At 41.6% G+C, this 14,704-nt stretch overlaps 1 protein-coding gene across 2 annotated transcripts in view; it reads left to right on the forward strand.

Annotated features, from left to right (window-relative positions):
- Positions 1-14,704, forward strand: part of TXNRD2 (thioredoxin reductase 2) — a 110,044-nt gene that overhangs the window by 58,043 nt on the left and 37,297 nt on the right. For both annotated transcript variants that reach the window (XM_029572008.1, XM_029572007.1), the window contains exons 9-12: positions 555-574; positions 899-990; positions 1,646-1,820; positions 11,662-11,798. In XM_029572008.1, the coding sequence (XP_029427868.1) occupies positions 555-574; positions 899-990; positions 1,646-1,820; positions 11,662-11,798 (424 nt within the window). The remainder of the gene's footprint in view (positions 1-554; positions 575-898; positions 991-1,645; positions 1,821-11,661; positions 11,799-14,704) is intronic.

Here is a 14,704-nt window from a genome sequence, read left to right on the forward strand (position 1 = left end):
GTCAGAGAGACCCCCTGCTCCCCCCAAGCTGAGCGCATTTTACCACTGGTTTATGCATGCATTTTCCAGTCGACACACTTTCTGAACTCCTGATGCATTAGCATAGTATTCACTTACTGCATCAGGAGTTAAACAAATGTTAAGCTGGGCGCTGAACCTCCACATTCCTGTATCAGCCCCGATATGAGGTGCCTCTTTCTGTAGTGTCTTGGGTCACGCAGGAAATGAGGACGTTGCTGGTTGGCGGTTAGATGGTTCTTGATCAGTTCTCAGGGGCCCCAGCAGCACCGTTCTTGTGAATTGGTGCGACAGCCAGGAGAGATTTATAAGTTACGGTGAAGTTTGACAACTTCTTCAGTCCTTTAGCACTTAAGAGCTTCTTCTGAAGAATGCAAGGTGTTTTCCTCCTTGTACATAAATTAGTTTCTTGGTACTTTATGAGTTAAAAAAAAATCACTCTGCTGCTTTTGACAGTCTTTCAACATGCTTAATTAAACATGTTGGCATACAGAACAGTGTGTGTTTATGATGCTTTCTTGCTTTGTTTTCAACAGGTTAGTTGTTGGAGCAAGCTGTATCCTTGATATAAACTCCGGAAATGAGAAGCTTCCTATTGCCATCTGAGAATTGCCCTTCACCTTTGGCATTACAGGGGCAGTGGTCAGCGCTCTCTTGCTAGTTGTTCCCCCAGCATCAGTTCTCCCATGCAGGGGTGCAGAGCACTGATAAGTGGCCATCGGGACTACCTGGAATTTCCCTCGTTTGCTGTCACTGATGCTTTTAAGCTGGAAAATTGAGTGGGGAAAAATACTGTAATGGGAGGTTGACCTGGTGAATACAAATGCAGGTTTATTTCTGAAGGATTTTCTCTGCTTTCCTTGACCCAGTCACTCTCCAGATGTTTCACTTGAGTGTGCAGGTTTCCTCAGTGGCATTGGACTGGACACCACCATCATGGTGAGGAGTATCCCGCTTCGAGGGTTTGATCAGGTCAGTTTATTGCAGTCTATTTATCTGGTAAGAAAAAAAGAAAAGAGAAACAGAGCTAAGTAGTAGTTTTGGTTTTTCTTTCAGTTCTCGCAGGGAGAAATCATATTCCATTATAGGAGACATACCAACATTTTAAAAAATAACCACACAGACAATGTGTGGGGCGTCCTTTGTGACAGCCTTGTTGCTGTGGCCAAACCAGATCTAGCGAGCATTAGGTCAGTTGCCACACATTTGCAAATGCACTTGCTCCCAGGAAATTTCGGAGGAGCATTTGAAAGAATGTCAAGAATTCTGAGTTAGAGAGTAACACTGGTAACTAGTAAAGGGGAGCATATTTCCGGAAACTACGACCTTCTTTTAAATGTGCAGTCCTGCCTTCTCTGCTTTTTCTTAAGAAAGAAAGATCCATGAAAGCTGAAAGGTCGGTGCTGACTGATTTACGTTATTCAGGTTATCCTACAACCTGTTCCATGTAAACCTTTTAACGTTATTTTATTCATGTTCCATGTAATCTGATACCTTCCATGTAAACCGATATGATGTGCAAGCGAATGTCTGAATATAAAAGCTTTAAATTAAATAAATAAATAAAAATAAATGTAACATGGAAGTATAGGCCATTGTTTTCACTTTTTTTGCATTTACTTTGTAGCAAATGGCAGCCTTGGTGGCAGATTATATGGAATCTCACGGGACAGAGTTTTTATGGAAGTGCACACCAACCAAAGTGGAAAAAATAGAGAGCGGCCAACTGCGAGTTACCTGGACAAAGGTTGAGACGGGTGATGAAGAGATGGATACCTTTGATACAGTAATGTGGGCAATCGGTATGTGCAAGAGTCTTCTGTCTTACTTGGAGGGTGCCCAAGCCGGAAAGTTTAACAAAATGGGGTTGCTTTTGGTATTGTGTGTCGAATTCACCAGCAGCCCTAGTTGAGGTCTAGGTTACTCTCTCGTTTCTATATTTGGGTGTCTGTGAGAGAGTCCAGTAATGTTTGAGGGGGTGGCTTCTTGATTATACTCTCTCCATACCAGTCGCCTTGACTTCTGTTTATGATTTCCTATGTCTGTTCTTCTCTGTGAAAACTCTAAATTAAGTCTTAAAGACATGCACACTTTTACCCAGTGGAAAAAAGGCGGAGGTAGGTCAGCAGAAGGAAGTTATGCCTAGAGATTCCATAATCAAATCTTGCATAATTACCTTTAGTTCAGTCAAAAGGGCCCCCCCGTTCCACATGTTTCCCAGATCCATAAAAGGAAATGTCCCTAGGAGTTTCCCCTTGCAAATCAGCTGGCAGTACCAAGAGGGAGGCTCATTATTGCGCTCTCCTTGGTTAAGTAACCATTTCTCTCTTATGCTTGTCTCCTACCTATGGTTAATGCAGCGGTTTTTGTCCTCGCTCTGAGATGTATGGCGTTGCATTATCTGGAAGAGACACCATGCTGTGCTGCAGTGCAAGGCTGGCGGTACTGCACTGCTCTAACTTGCCTGCTGGAAAATGCATATAGAGTGGCCGATTGTCACCCCTTCCCCTTGTCAGATGATAGGTGATCTCCACTCTCCTGACACTGGTTTAGACATGAGCTTTCCTCACTTTGCCTGCAAGTTGCTAGCATGTGGACTGGGTCACAGAGACTGCCATATGTAAGCTTTGCTAGCAAGGTGTGCCTCCCTTTCAGAAAGAAGACATGCTAAACTCGCTATTCAAGAAATCTGGATTGCACAATCACCTGTTTTCTGCTGGGTTTCTTTTGAATTCTCTCTGAGGACATAGTGAAAATGTCACCTTGTTTACTTCTCTTTGCTATGGTTTCAAGGATAGATCTGCTTAGCTTACTAACCTGTCACTTTTTTACATGCACGGCAGCTGTACAAAGTTTGATTTAACTAGAGCTTTCTCTCATTCTGGGCCATAGGGTAAAACATTTAATCAAGCCATAGGTGTATTTATTTTTTCTTTTACTGACAGCATCTTAACAGTTCCAAAAAAAAAAAAAATCACTGTGTCACATTGAAGGAGCAAACATGCTATAGATAACCCCAGTTCCTTCATAAGCCTTCTTATGTTCACACAATTAATGACATCATTCTAGGCACTCCTGATAAAATCCTTCATTTGCCTCGCAGTAATCATATGATCATAGTTCATAAATCCAGGTAACTTTTTTTTAGGTATGTATATATTCATAATGTAATGAAAATGACTTATCTCAGTCAGACATCCCACAGATCTTCACATTTCTCACCCTGACAACGGGCTGTGTTTCAAAATTCCATCTGCATCGGGGGGGGTCTTTCAGGGAAATTCCATGGATCACATCATAATCTTTTTCAGCCTTCACTTTTCTGTATAAACTGCCCATCGCATCACTTTTGAAATTTTTTTGGATTTATGAACTATGACCATATGATTATTGAAAAGCAAATGAAGGTTGGTTTTTTTTTTACTAGGCTTGCTTCGTATGATGCTCTATATACAAATGTGATTGTGTGAACATAGCCACAGATCCTTCATAAGCATTCCTATCTGTAGCATCAAACCGTTACTATTGTTTTTGTCATTAGAAGAAAATACATACATCTGACAGTGGAAAAGAAAACTGTACAAGGTGCAGTATAGGAGGGTGACAAAAGCAGTTTTTTGGGGTTCTAGTTCAATCAGAACCAGCTTGTATTGGTTACAGCTCCCTGAACCTTCATTGAAAATGAGCCGGGGGGGTAGGGGGTTGTCCAGCCTAGCCTTTGCCATGATGTTCTTTGGTCAGAGACCACAGACTGCAGCTCCTACGAGAGCTGCTACGTCCACACCCTGAGAATGGCCAGTAAGCGTCACCATGGAGCAATAGCTGAGACCCCCCTCCTGCTGAGTGACTCTGAGCGCTATTTGCAGCATCCCCAGGAAAGGAACCCAGATCCTCTGCATGGCAGCTTGCAGCAGTACCTCCGAGTCACCAGGCTGGCCCTGGAGAAATGTTTCCAGAGCTGGGCTATGAACATGGCTATGGGAGGGCACTATGGGAAGTCTGCAGCACTGAAGAGCAGCGTACAAGCCAACTGAACTTGCCGAAGCAGACATCGCTGGATTTCCCTTGGCCCTTTTTGGGTTAGGGCCAAGACCTTTTGCACATTTTACATTTATGTTAAGGACAAACTGCATGGTCGTAGTGTAAGTCCTTAAAGCCACAGGTTCATGCAAATCATTTTACGCTACTCTCTATCATGTAAATGAACCTTTCTCTATACATGCAGATCTCAACATGACAGGACAGCACATTTCATCTCATTAACTAGCTGCATGTAAATGAGAGGAATGGTTTATTATTCACTTTCACCAAAACATGCCAAACCTCTTGTTTTCAAACCAGGAGAAAAATAAGAGATTCATTGTGATGGGTTGCAACAATATCCTGAAAACCAAAGTCATTTTTGTCAGTACTCACTTTTTTTTTTTTTTTTTGCACTCCACCCGAAAGATTAAACACAGAACAGTTAAAACTGGTTAATTGATGTGCAGTTGGGGTATGATTCATTGTTTTTCTCTGTATCAACACACCCACACCAGGTGTCTCAGATAATAGACTGGGAAACTTGCTAGTGTAGAGGATTTCCTGTCTGCAAATGTGCCAGTTACATCCCTAAGTGAAGAAAGTCACTCGGGTGTTTAACCAGTTGTAGCTTGGCCCCAAGTGCACATTAAAGGCAGTGCTGTGTAGTGGGTAGAGCCCCGACAACAGATTGTGTTCCCTTATGATATGGCTTGGTATCATATGCATAATACTTAGCATTTATCTCTGGGGGCCTCGAGTCTGCAAAATTCAGAGGTGCACATCGGCAAATCTCCATGGTCAAAGGCTGCTACAGGTCCTAATAAATTAGCTGGAACCTTCTGATTACTGGCTGCAATCCGTGCTCGCATATCCCTAGGAATTGTGGCCAGCAGCCAGTAAATATTTGATTAATCATTTGAGGTGTGAAGGGGCCGAGGGGCTAACCTTGTTTCTCTGCAGTCCGTATGTAGAGTGTTCTCACGCAGACAGTTTGCAGGTGGACATGAACTGGAGCTGAACACTTGGAGACCGGTGCAGCTGTTGTTTTCCTGCAGGCCCACTAACTAGCTTCTAAGTCCAGGAGCTTCGTTAATGCCTTCGCATGCTAAGCTTGTATTTTATGCCATACGGGGCAGGAAAGAGGGGACACTAGGAAACCCTCATCCGCTGACCATTTGTAGAGTACCCAGCCTGTGCCCCTACACAGAGAGCTAGAGCAACGGGAAGCTGTTTCACATCCGAGCCAAGAAAAACTCCTGGAGGCTTTTTATTTTTCTTGCCTGATAGCATCAGGGTGGGGGGGGGGGGGGGGTGGTAGGGAGCAGTGCAGGACCAGCAGATCCCTATCCCATGAGGTTGATGAGAAGAAAGACAAGACGGATAGCCGAGTGCCGACATCTCCAGTCCCTGCTTCCAGAGGGAAGTGATGGCTCAGAACACAGAGTCCTTACACAGGCATTCAGATGTGGCATGGCTGGGGACAGGGGGGTCCCGCTGAAGTATTGTGGAAAGCATTGAATCCTGTTTATATCATTGATTTTGCACTGACAAAACCAGCTCTGCCTTTCTAAGAAACTATTCAACACGAACCCCAAATGACTTACTTTCTGCCATGCAAACTTTATCCATATTTTATTCCCGTTCTGCCTCAACATCAAAAAGCACGTCTATGCCGGCAGAGCGAAGCAAGTTCTTGTCTAGACTGATGAGATGGACAGACAGCTTTGGACTAAAGAATACTTGACTTCAGATCCTTTTCGTTACCACCTTCTTATAGACGCCAGACACTGGAACTGGTGCAGTCCTTGTTGTAGGCAGCCGGGATGCTTGTTTCATGTGAACTCTTCCCTGCCCCCTTTAAATATTCTGTTTGTGTTTGCTGTATGGTTTTGTTCATTGCATTCAACAGGAAAGAAGATTTGTCTTTTTTTTTAATTTAATTTTCATTAAGCCATTGATGGAATTACAACAATAGCAAAATCTATACAGACAGTCCTCCATCGATTTACAGTGCACAGCTCAGAAACAAAGCAAATGTGAGTCCAGTCAGATTTCTGAAAATGAGATTTGTGAGAGCTTCAGGTGCAAGAGGCTTTCCACACCACTTCTTAAAATGTTCACTTTTTCTTTTGAATGGCTTTTCAGTTCTGGAAAGGAAAGAAAAAAATCTGCAGAAAATAATCCAAACACCTTGGAATCTAGACAATATGAATATTAGAAATTATAATATTGATCACGCAAGGGATGTAACCAGGGCAATCTTCAAAGCCATTTTCCTCAGTGAGTCGGCCTGGATGAAAATTGCTCTCCTCTTCTGCCCAGCTGAAAGTCCATGTGGGCTTGTACAGGGCCAGTTCTTCTGTCCGGATGAGAAAGAGGCATTCATTCCTACGATAGGGGGAGGGGGGAGTGTGTGTGTGTGTGTGTGTGTAAGCAGAGCGCACAAAAACGTGTGCACTATTTACCCCCACACCTGCACATGGGCACCTTCCTTCTGGCAAGTTACAATGTGAAACGATCCAGATAATTTCTCTTTCAGATGATCTGCAAATCTTCAGGCTAAAAGTACCCGCATGCCTTGCAGCTAAGCAACCTATGCGGAAAATTGCCCTCTCCCATCAAAAAAAAAAAAAAAAAAGCTGAACTGTAAAATCATGGGACCAGTTCCACTACATACCCAGATCACTCCAGATTTCTGGAGTTTGTACCCCTGCTAGCAGATGGAAATGGTAATAATATTAATATAAACTGTAATAATATTAATATTAACTGTCGAGGCTCCAACTTCTGTGTGCTTTGGTGCGAGCGGGACTCTCCTGGTCCCACCCGGTTTAGTGGGATTCAGTACATTCCAGGAGTCTGCACTGATCTGGGTACAAACTGGAAAGGAAAATTTGGTTCTTGTCTGCTAATTTTCATTCCTGTAGTAGCACAGATCACTCTAGAGACCCTTCCATGGGGGGAAGGGAGGGAATAGTTGGCCGCACATTCTGGTGGTTTGTCTATAATGCAGAGTGGTTACCAGTTCTCTATGCTGTTCTCGTTTTTCTACTTATATTCTGGGATAGTTTTTCTAGTATGTTACAGTGTCCCCACCCACCTGTTTGTTGCGGAGAGGGTGGGCTGTTAAATTTTGTAGGTTTTTACATCTTGGCTTAGATACAGGTCGATACTCAGGGACTGCAGGTGACACATTTGATTATATAGCAGTGACAGTAAAACTGTCTCTGTTTCCATCTGCTAGCCAGGGGTACAAAACTCAGGAGTCTGGACCGATCTGTGGTACTACAGGAACGAAAATTAGCAGGTACGAACCAATTTTCCTATATTTCAGGAGTTTGGCACAAGTCTCCAGAGTATTTACGTGCAGGTCACTGCTTCAGATCTGTCTCAGGCTAGTAGTGACCAAAAGTCATTCCTATTGAGGAAAAAAAAAAACAAAAACCCTACTTACATAGAAATGTAGAACCTGACAGCACCTTTGTTGGCAATTTCACTAGCCAAAGATTGCCTAGACATGGAGCCATAATCCCCCTCCCTCCATAGCAGGGTATTGAAGCATCTTAGTAGAGCAGCATGGGAGGTCTGCATCACCGCTGCTGCCTGTGCTGTGCCTGCTTTGTGAATAAATCTTAGCCTTTGCTTTCCAGTGCTTCAGTCCAATACGTTTTGTGAGCGCTTGGTTCACTAGGAAACAAAATTTGCTTGGAGAACAGTATACCCCAGATTTTACTTGAAATATGTTTATTGAGCATATGGGTAACATACAAAACTGCACTGGACTTCAAACAAACATGACACAGTCAGTCAGGTGCATTAACTAGTACAGAACACTCGAACAATGGTAAGAAGCGTTACCCCAAGTAAATGTGATGCCCCCTCACCACCATCACCAAAGAAGAAAAAATGCTATTCCATCCTGAAATCTGTCGCAAATTAACAATTTTTAATTTAGATCTTCCTGGCTGTCGTGCTCTGGTCAGGGTGGAGTATCAACACAGAGGACACACAACCCCCCACACCCCCTAACACACCCCAGTCCTAATATTGCCATAATAATGCAATACATATGGTCAAATAAAATTAAAACAAGATAAATGAAAAAAAAAACCCAGGGCTTTTTTTTTTACTTGAAATATGTTTATCCCAGATTTTAAACCTGTTATGCCTTTTCATCATATGTTTCAGATCGGTTCAAAGGTGATAATTGCAGTGTTAAATACAAAATATGACTAAGAGCTTCTTTGTTTGCAGCTCAGTGTATAGCATGGGAACATAAGAAATTGCCATGCTGGATCAGACCCAAGGGTCCATCAAGCCCAGCACCCTGTTTCCAACAGAGGCCAAACCAGGCCACAAGAACCTGGCAAGTACCCAATCACCAAGAAGATCCCATGCTACTGATGCAGTAATAGCAGAGGCCATTCCCTAAGTCATCTTGATTAATAGCAGTTCATGGACCTCTCCTCCAAGAATTTATCCAAACCTTTTTTAAGCCCAGCTACACTAACTGCACTAACCACATTCTCTGGCAACAAATTCCAGAGCTTAATTGTGCGTTGAGTGAAAAAGAACTTTCTCCGATTAATCTTAAATGTGCTACTTGCTAACTTCATGGAGTGCCCCCTAGTCCTTCTATTATCCAAAAATGTAAATAACTGATTCACATCTACTAATTCAAGACCTTTCATGATTTTAAAGACCTCTATCATATCCCCCCTCAGCCGTCTCTTCTCCAAGCTGAACAGCCCTAACCTCTTCAGCCTTTCCTCATAGGGGAGCTGTTCCATCCCCTTTATTTTGGTTGCCCTTCCCTGTACCCTCCTCCATCGCAACTATATCTTTTTTGAGAAGTGACGACCAGAATTGTACACAGTATTCAAGGTGTGGTCTCACCATGGAGCGATACAGAGACATTATGACACATTCTATTTTATTCACCATTCCCTTCCTAATAATTCCTAACATTGTTTGCTTTTTTGACTGCTGCAGCACACTGAGACAATGATTTCAGAGTATTATCCACTATGATGCCTAAATTTGTTTCCTGGATGGTAGCTCCTAATATGGAACCTAAAATCGTGTCACTACAGCAAGGGTTATTTTTCCCTATATGCAACTCCTTGCACGTGTCCACATTAAATTTTAACTGCCATTTGGATGCCCAATCTTCCAGTCTTGCAAGGTCCTCCTGTAATGTATCATAATCCGCTTGTGAATTAACTACTCTGAATAATTTTATATCATCCGCAAATTTGATAACCTCACTCGTGGTATTCCTTTCCAGATCATTTATATATATATTGAAAAGCACCAGTCCAAGTACAGATCCCTGAGGCACTCCACTGTTTACCCTTTTCCACTGAGAAAATTGACCATTTAATCCTATTCTCTGTTTCCTGTCTTTTAACCAGTTTGTAATCCACGAAAGGACATCGCCTCCTATCTCATGACTTTTTAGTTTTCTTAGAAGCCTCTTATGAGGGACTTTGTCAAACGCTTTCTGAAAATCCAAATACACTACATCTACTGGTTTACCTTTATCCACATGTTTATTAACCCCTTCAAAAAAAATGAAGCAGATTTGTTAGGCAAGACTTCCCTTGGATAAATCCATGTTGACTGTATTCCATTAAACCATGTCTTTCTATATGCTCTACGATTTTGATCTTCAGAATAGTTTCCACTATTTTTCCTGGCACTGAAGTCAAGCTCACTAGTCTATAGTTTCCCGGATCGCCCCTGGAGCCCTTTTTTAATATTGGTGTTACATTGGCCACCCTCCAGTCTTCAGGTACAATGGATGATTTTAATGATAGGTTACAAATTTTAACTTATAGATCAGAAATTTCATTTTTTGAGTTCCTTCAGTACCCTAGGATGCATACCATCCAGTCCAGGTGATTTGCTACTCTTTAGTTTGTCAATCTGACCTACTACATCTTCCAGGTTCACAGTGATTTTGTTCAGTTCATCTGACTCATCACCCTTGAAAACCATCTCCGGAACTGGTATCTCCCCCAACATCCTCATTAGTAATCACGGAAGCAAAGAATTAATTTAGACTTTCTGCAATGGCCTTATCTTCCTTAAGAGCCTCTTTAACCCCTCGGTCATCTAACGGTCCAACCGGCTCTCTCACAAGTTTCTTGCTTCAGATATATTTTTTAAAGTTTTTATTATGAGTTTTTGCCTCTAAGGCCAACTTCATTTCAAATTCTCTCTTCGCCTGTCTTATCAGTGTTTTATACTTAACTTAATAATGCGTATGCTTTTTCCTATTTTCTTCAGATGGATCCTTCTTCCAGTTTTTGAAGGATGTGTTTTTGCCTAAAATAGCCTCTTTCATCTTACCTTTTAACCATGCCGGTAATCGTTTTGCCTTCCTTCCACATTTCTCAATGTAATTATTATCCAAATTATCTTATGATTCTCTTCCTTATTATAAGCCTTCAGTGACTATCCATAGTTAACTGGGGTCACCTCTGTAGTAGAAGCCTGTCCATCTGTGACCTCATCATATCTGCTTTGGATGTATCTGATCCCATTCCATATCACGCCTGTTAATCTTGGGGCTGGACCCTATTTTATAATCCTTTATGGAAGAGGTGTGGCCTAATAGAGCGATAGGCTAAAAACCAGGAATCAAATCCTGATTTTCCCATTGACATTCCTTGTGACCCTGGGTATCTCACTTTATCTTCCTTTGCCTCAGGTACCCACTTATGGATGAATTTTCAAAGGGCCACGCACGTAAAAATCGGGGATTACATGCGTGGCCGGGCCCTGCGTGCGCATTTCCAAAAGGGCCCGCTCACGCCTGTAAGTCCCGATACGCGCACAAGTGCCAGGCCCTGAAAAGGGGGCGGGGCAGGACGGAGGCCAGCTGGGACAGTAGCCATTAGCCGCTTTACCAGTCTGCTACGGAGGAGCAATAAGTAATAAAATAAAACATTTAGGGAAAGGTAGGTTTAGGGGGTAGGGTGGAGAGGGGAAGAGGGAGGAAGTGTATCTAGGGGGGTGGGAACTGGAGAAGGCCTGATTGCATCGCGGCGCGTACTTTACCAAAATTTGCCCCCTCCCCCCCCCCCCCCAGTGCTTTGAAAATCTATCCCTTAGATTATAACCTATTTCGGGCAGTTACTTACAACTGAAAATTGTAAACCATCCTCAGCTAAAATGGGAAAGGTAGTGTAGAAATACTTATGGAGTCATAGTCATCAGATTACCAACTCATTAGAGAGCACCCACCTTAACTGCTTGTAAAAGTAACAAAAAAAAAAAAAAGTCAAGTTCTAGTTGATATATAAACTAAAATATATGTAATTCAACTTTGTGGCTCCTCTTCTTGAAGTGGGATTTTTTTTTTTTTTTTTAAATAGTGCCCCAAAGTCACCTAACATGGATGAGTTTATTAATTGTGGTTAGAAATAGAGATGTTGACGAGAGATTGAACTGAAGCATTTTTGGCAGATTTAATGGAAACATTTGTCATAGACCTGCTCAAGCTACCTGCTTCATTGCTGTCAGGTGATATGCCTCGAGATTCTGGGCTTTTTTTTTTTCCCTTATGTCCAATTGACATACCTTATATCTTTCTCTTTTTTTCTTTTCTTGCAGGCCGAGCACCGGAAATCAAATCTCTGAATTTGGAGAATGCTGGAGTAAAAGTGAATCCAGATACAGGGAAGATAATTGTGAATTCTTTTGAAGAAACGTCCATTCCTAACATTTATGCGATCGGGGATGTCGCAGAGGTGCCGTGTCTATACAAGTGATTTTAGAAAAACGGGAAACTGTCCTTTGTTCCATGCAAATAGCAATTACATGTTTGTTGTTAAAATGAGAGCAGAAGCCTCAGCCAATAGGATGGTTGGTTTTATTGTATGTGAGGTATTCTTTTATGGAGAAATGGATATTGCAGAAATTACAGTAATGTATTACGCTAATAAGAGATATAGCTATGCACCATAAAGTTTAGTGTTGGTTGGTGCCCTCAAGATATAAAACAGTTTCTTATTAACATAAAAGTTCACTCCTCTTACCATCATTCAAACTAGGGGTGATTGTGTTGCTTTATGATAATATGCAGATGTCAAGACCAACCAAAATTTATTACTAGCTAATACCAGAGTATTAGAAAAGTTTATTTTTAATAAAAAAAGAAACCTAGAGAGTGCATGAAAATGCTTTTCATTTATTTTTCTTTTATTAAAAATTTAAAACCATCTATCAACATTTCTAGGCAGTTTCCAAAATAACACTCATAATCAATAAAATGACAATCAGAAATAAAATAGACTAAAAACAAACTATAAAACATAAAATCAACAAGACAAACTTTATATCAACTGACAAAAAAAAAATAGAAAATAAAAATGATAGAACCTGTTGTAAGAAAAAACAAGGAATATCATCAAATGTTTCAGGTTTTCATAGATAAGTTGCAATGGATTGGAGCCGGGCTATGCACTAGTCTTGTCATATGAGTGGCTATGAGCTTTTCATCATTACAGTACTAGCAGTGAATTTGATTAGAATCTACAGAGAGCCTTCCAACCTTTAAAGAGAGGAATTATGTAGAGTAAGACTTTAGTGCTATGATTTGCAGTGCTATATAAACCTGCTTTGTTGATATTTGTCTGTAACTAGGATTTGTTATACTCTACTACCAAAGTACTCAGAGCTAGGTACAGCTTATCAAACATAGAAACATAGAAATGACGGCAGAAGAAGACCAAACGGCCCATCCAGTCTGCCCAGCAAGCCTCACACATTTTTTTCTCTCATACTTATCTGTTTCTCTTAGCTCTTGGTTCTATTTCCCTTCCACCCCCACCATTAATGTAGAGAGCAGTGATGGAGCTGTATGAAAAAAAACATTAATTCATGTTTGAATACATTTCTTGATTAAAAACTGTTGAAACAAAAAAAAATAAAAATAAACTAGCTTTGGAGAATATAAATATGCTAGGATTAAAAATGACCAAAGTGAGGAAGAGAGCCAAGAAAGATTCCTGTTCCTGTTTGGGAAACAGAGTAGTGCTGCTTTAAGGAACTCTCGTCTTCTGTGCTATATTTTTATTGGCGGACAGCCATGGGGCTTAATGCACAGCCTTCACCCTGATCCTTCCTCCCTCCAGGCCCTCAGCTCTGCCTCCCCAAGCACTGCCTGAGAACGCCTGGGTAGGGTATCCTGAGAGGGGGCACTAAGGAGCGGGACAGGAAAACAAATACTGCTGGCACAATTGCACTTCAAAGCCTTGCAGACTCTCTAAGGAGATGTGTAACACATGGAAAGGATTGTTAGGGACAGTCCAGACTAATAATAATCAGAAGATTAGCTATGTATGTACATTCAAAGCAATTGCGCCCTCCTGGGACTTACATGAGAAGCCCTCAAAAGAAAAAGACCTTCTTTTCTGCAAGGATGTTTTGGCCATTAGTAGGTTTCTATGGAATGCGTATGAACAGGTTTTCACAGTTTTATCTGTATTTCAATCTTCCATTCATTTTTGGAATGCCTAACCGTCATTTGTGTTTCCTGCTGCAGCAGTGATTGGCAGCCTAGCTTCAGCCAAAAGTGTATGGAAGAGAGAACGGATGGCCAGATTCATTTCATGAATGGCATATATGGGACTGGAGAAAGTGGCCAAGCATTGCAGCCTTAGTGTAGAGTAAGGGCTGCAGAGACAATCCCACGTTACCAATTAGAATTTACATTCAGTTTTCAGCTTGGTTAATGGAAACTTGCGTACACCACCTCCATGAGCCCTGTAATGAGCACGGACAAGTAAAATCACATTCTAACACACAAATATTTGCAGCTGTAAACTTGCTTAGATTTAGTTATTTTCAGATGTGTTCTTTAGCTCAGCCTTAAAAAGAGAGGTTTAACCACCATGGTGCTTTGCAGTAATTAAATGCTATATCTGTTCTGTGCTGTGATGGTAGTGAATCCCTGGAACGCACACCCGTTTATTCACTCTGTCTTTGGTAGTAGCTACACCACCATCCCACACATCATGAGCTGTTCAGGTAATATTCTCTGTGAGATCATTCAGGATCCTGTTCTGCTAATAAATTTCAGTGAATACAAGGCAGGTAGTGCCCGTTATAGTGACTTGAGACACTTTTTTTTTAATTTATCAATTGTATTCCACCCAATGCAACTTTTGTTGTTCTAGGCAGATCACAACTAAAACATAAAGCGAGCGTACATTTAACAAGTGCCAATGAAGTGTTATGATAGCAGTACAGTTAGACTCAAAGTGAACCCAAAGATGGAGGTGGCATAAAGTATGTAAAAGAAAAAGCCCACCATTTCCTAGCGTGTAGCCAGATGGACTCAGGACCAATGGCTTATGTGCTCCCCTGCTAGCAGATGGAGACGGAGTCAGGTTTCAAAGCTGACATCGCCTTAGATACGGACCCAAAAAGCAGCAAGGCAGGCGATCTAACAAAGCCATGAGGAAACAACAAGAAATAGATGCCCAAAAGAAAGTCTTTGCCAAATCTTTAATAGGTGGAGACGTAAAATGTTGATTAAAATTGCCCGACTCAGGCCGAGTTTCGCCACATTCCAGAGGCTGCCTCAGGGGCTTGAATTTGAACTCTCTGAGAGAGTCACAATGAAATTCAAATTGTCATCTGCAGTATGAGC

Source organism: Rhinatrema bivittatum, chromosome 11, assembly GCF_901001135.1.
Source record: "Rhinatrema bivittatum chromosome 11, aRhiBiv1.1, whole genome shotgun sequence".
Lineage (NCBI taxonomy): Eukaryota > Metazoa > Chordata > Amphibia > Gymnophiona > Rhinatrematidae > Rhinatrema > Rhinatrema bivittatum.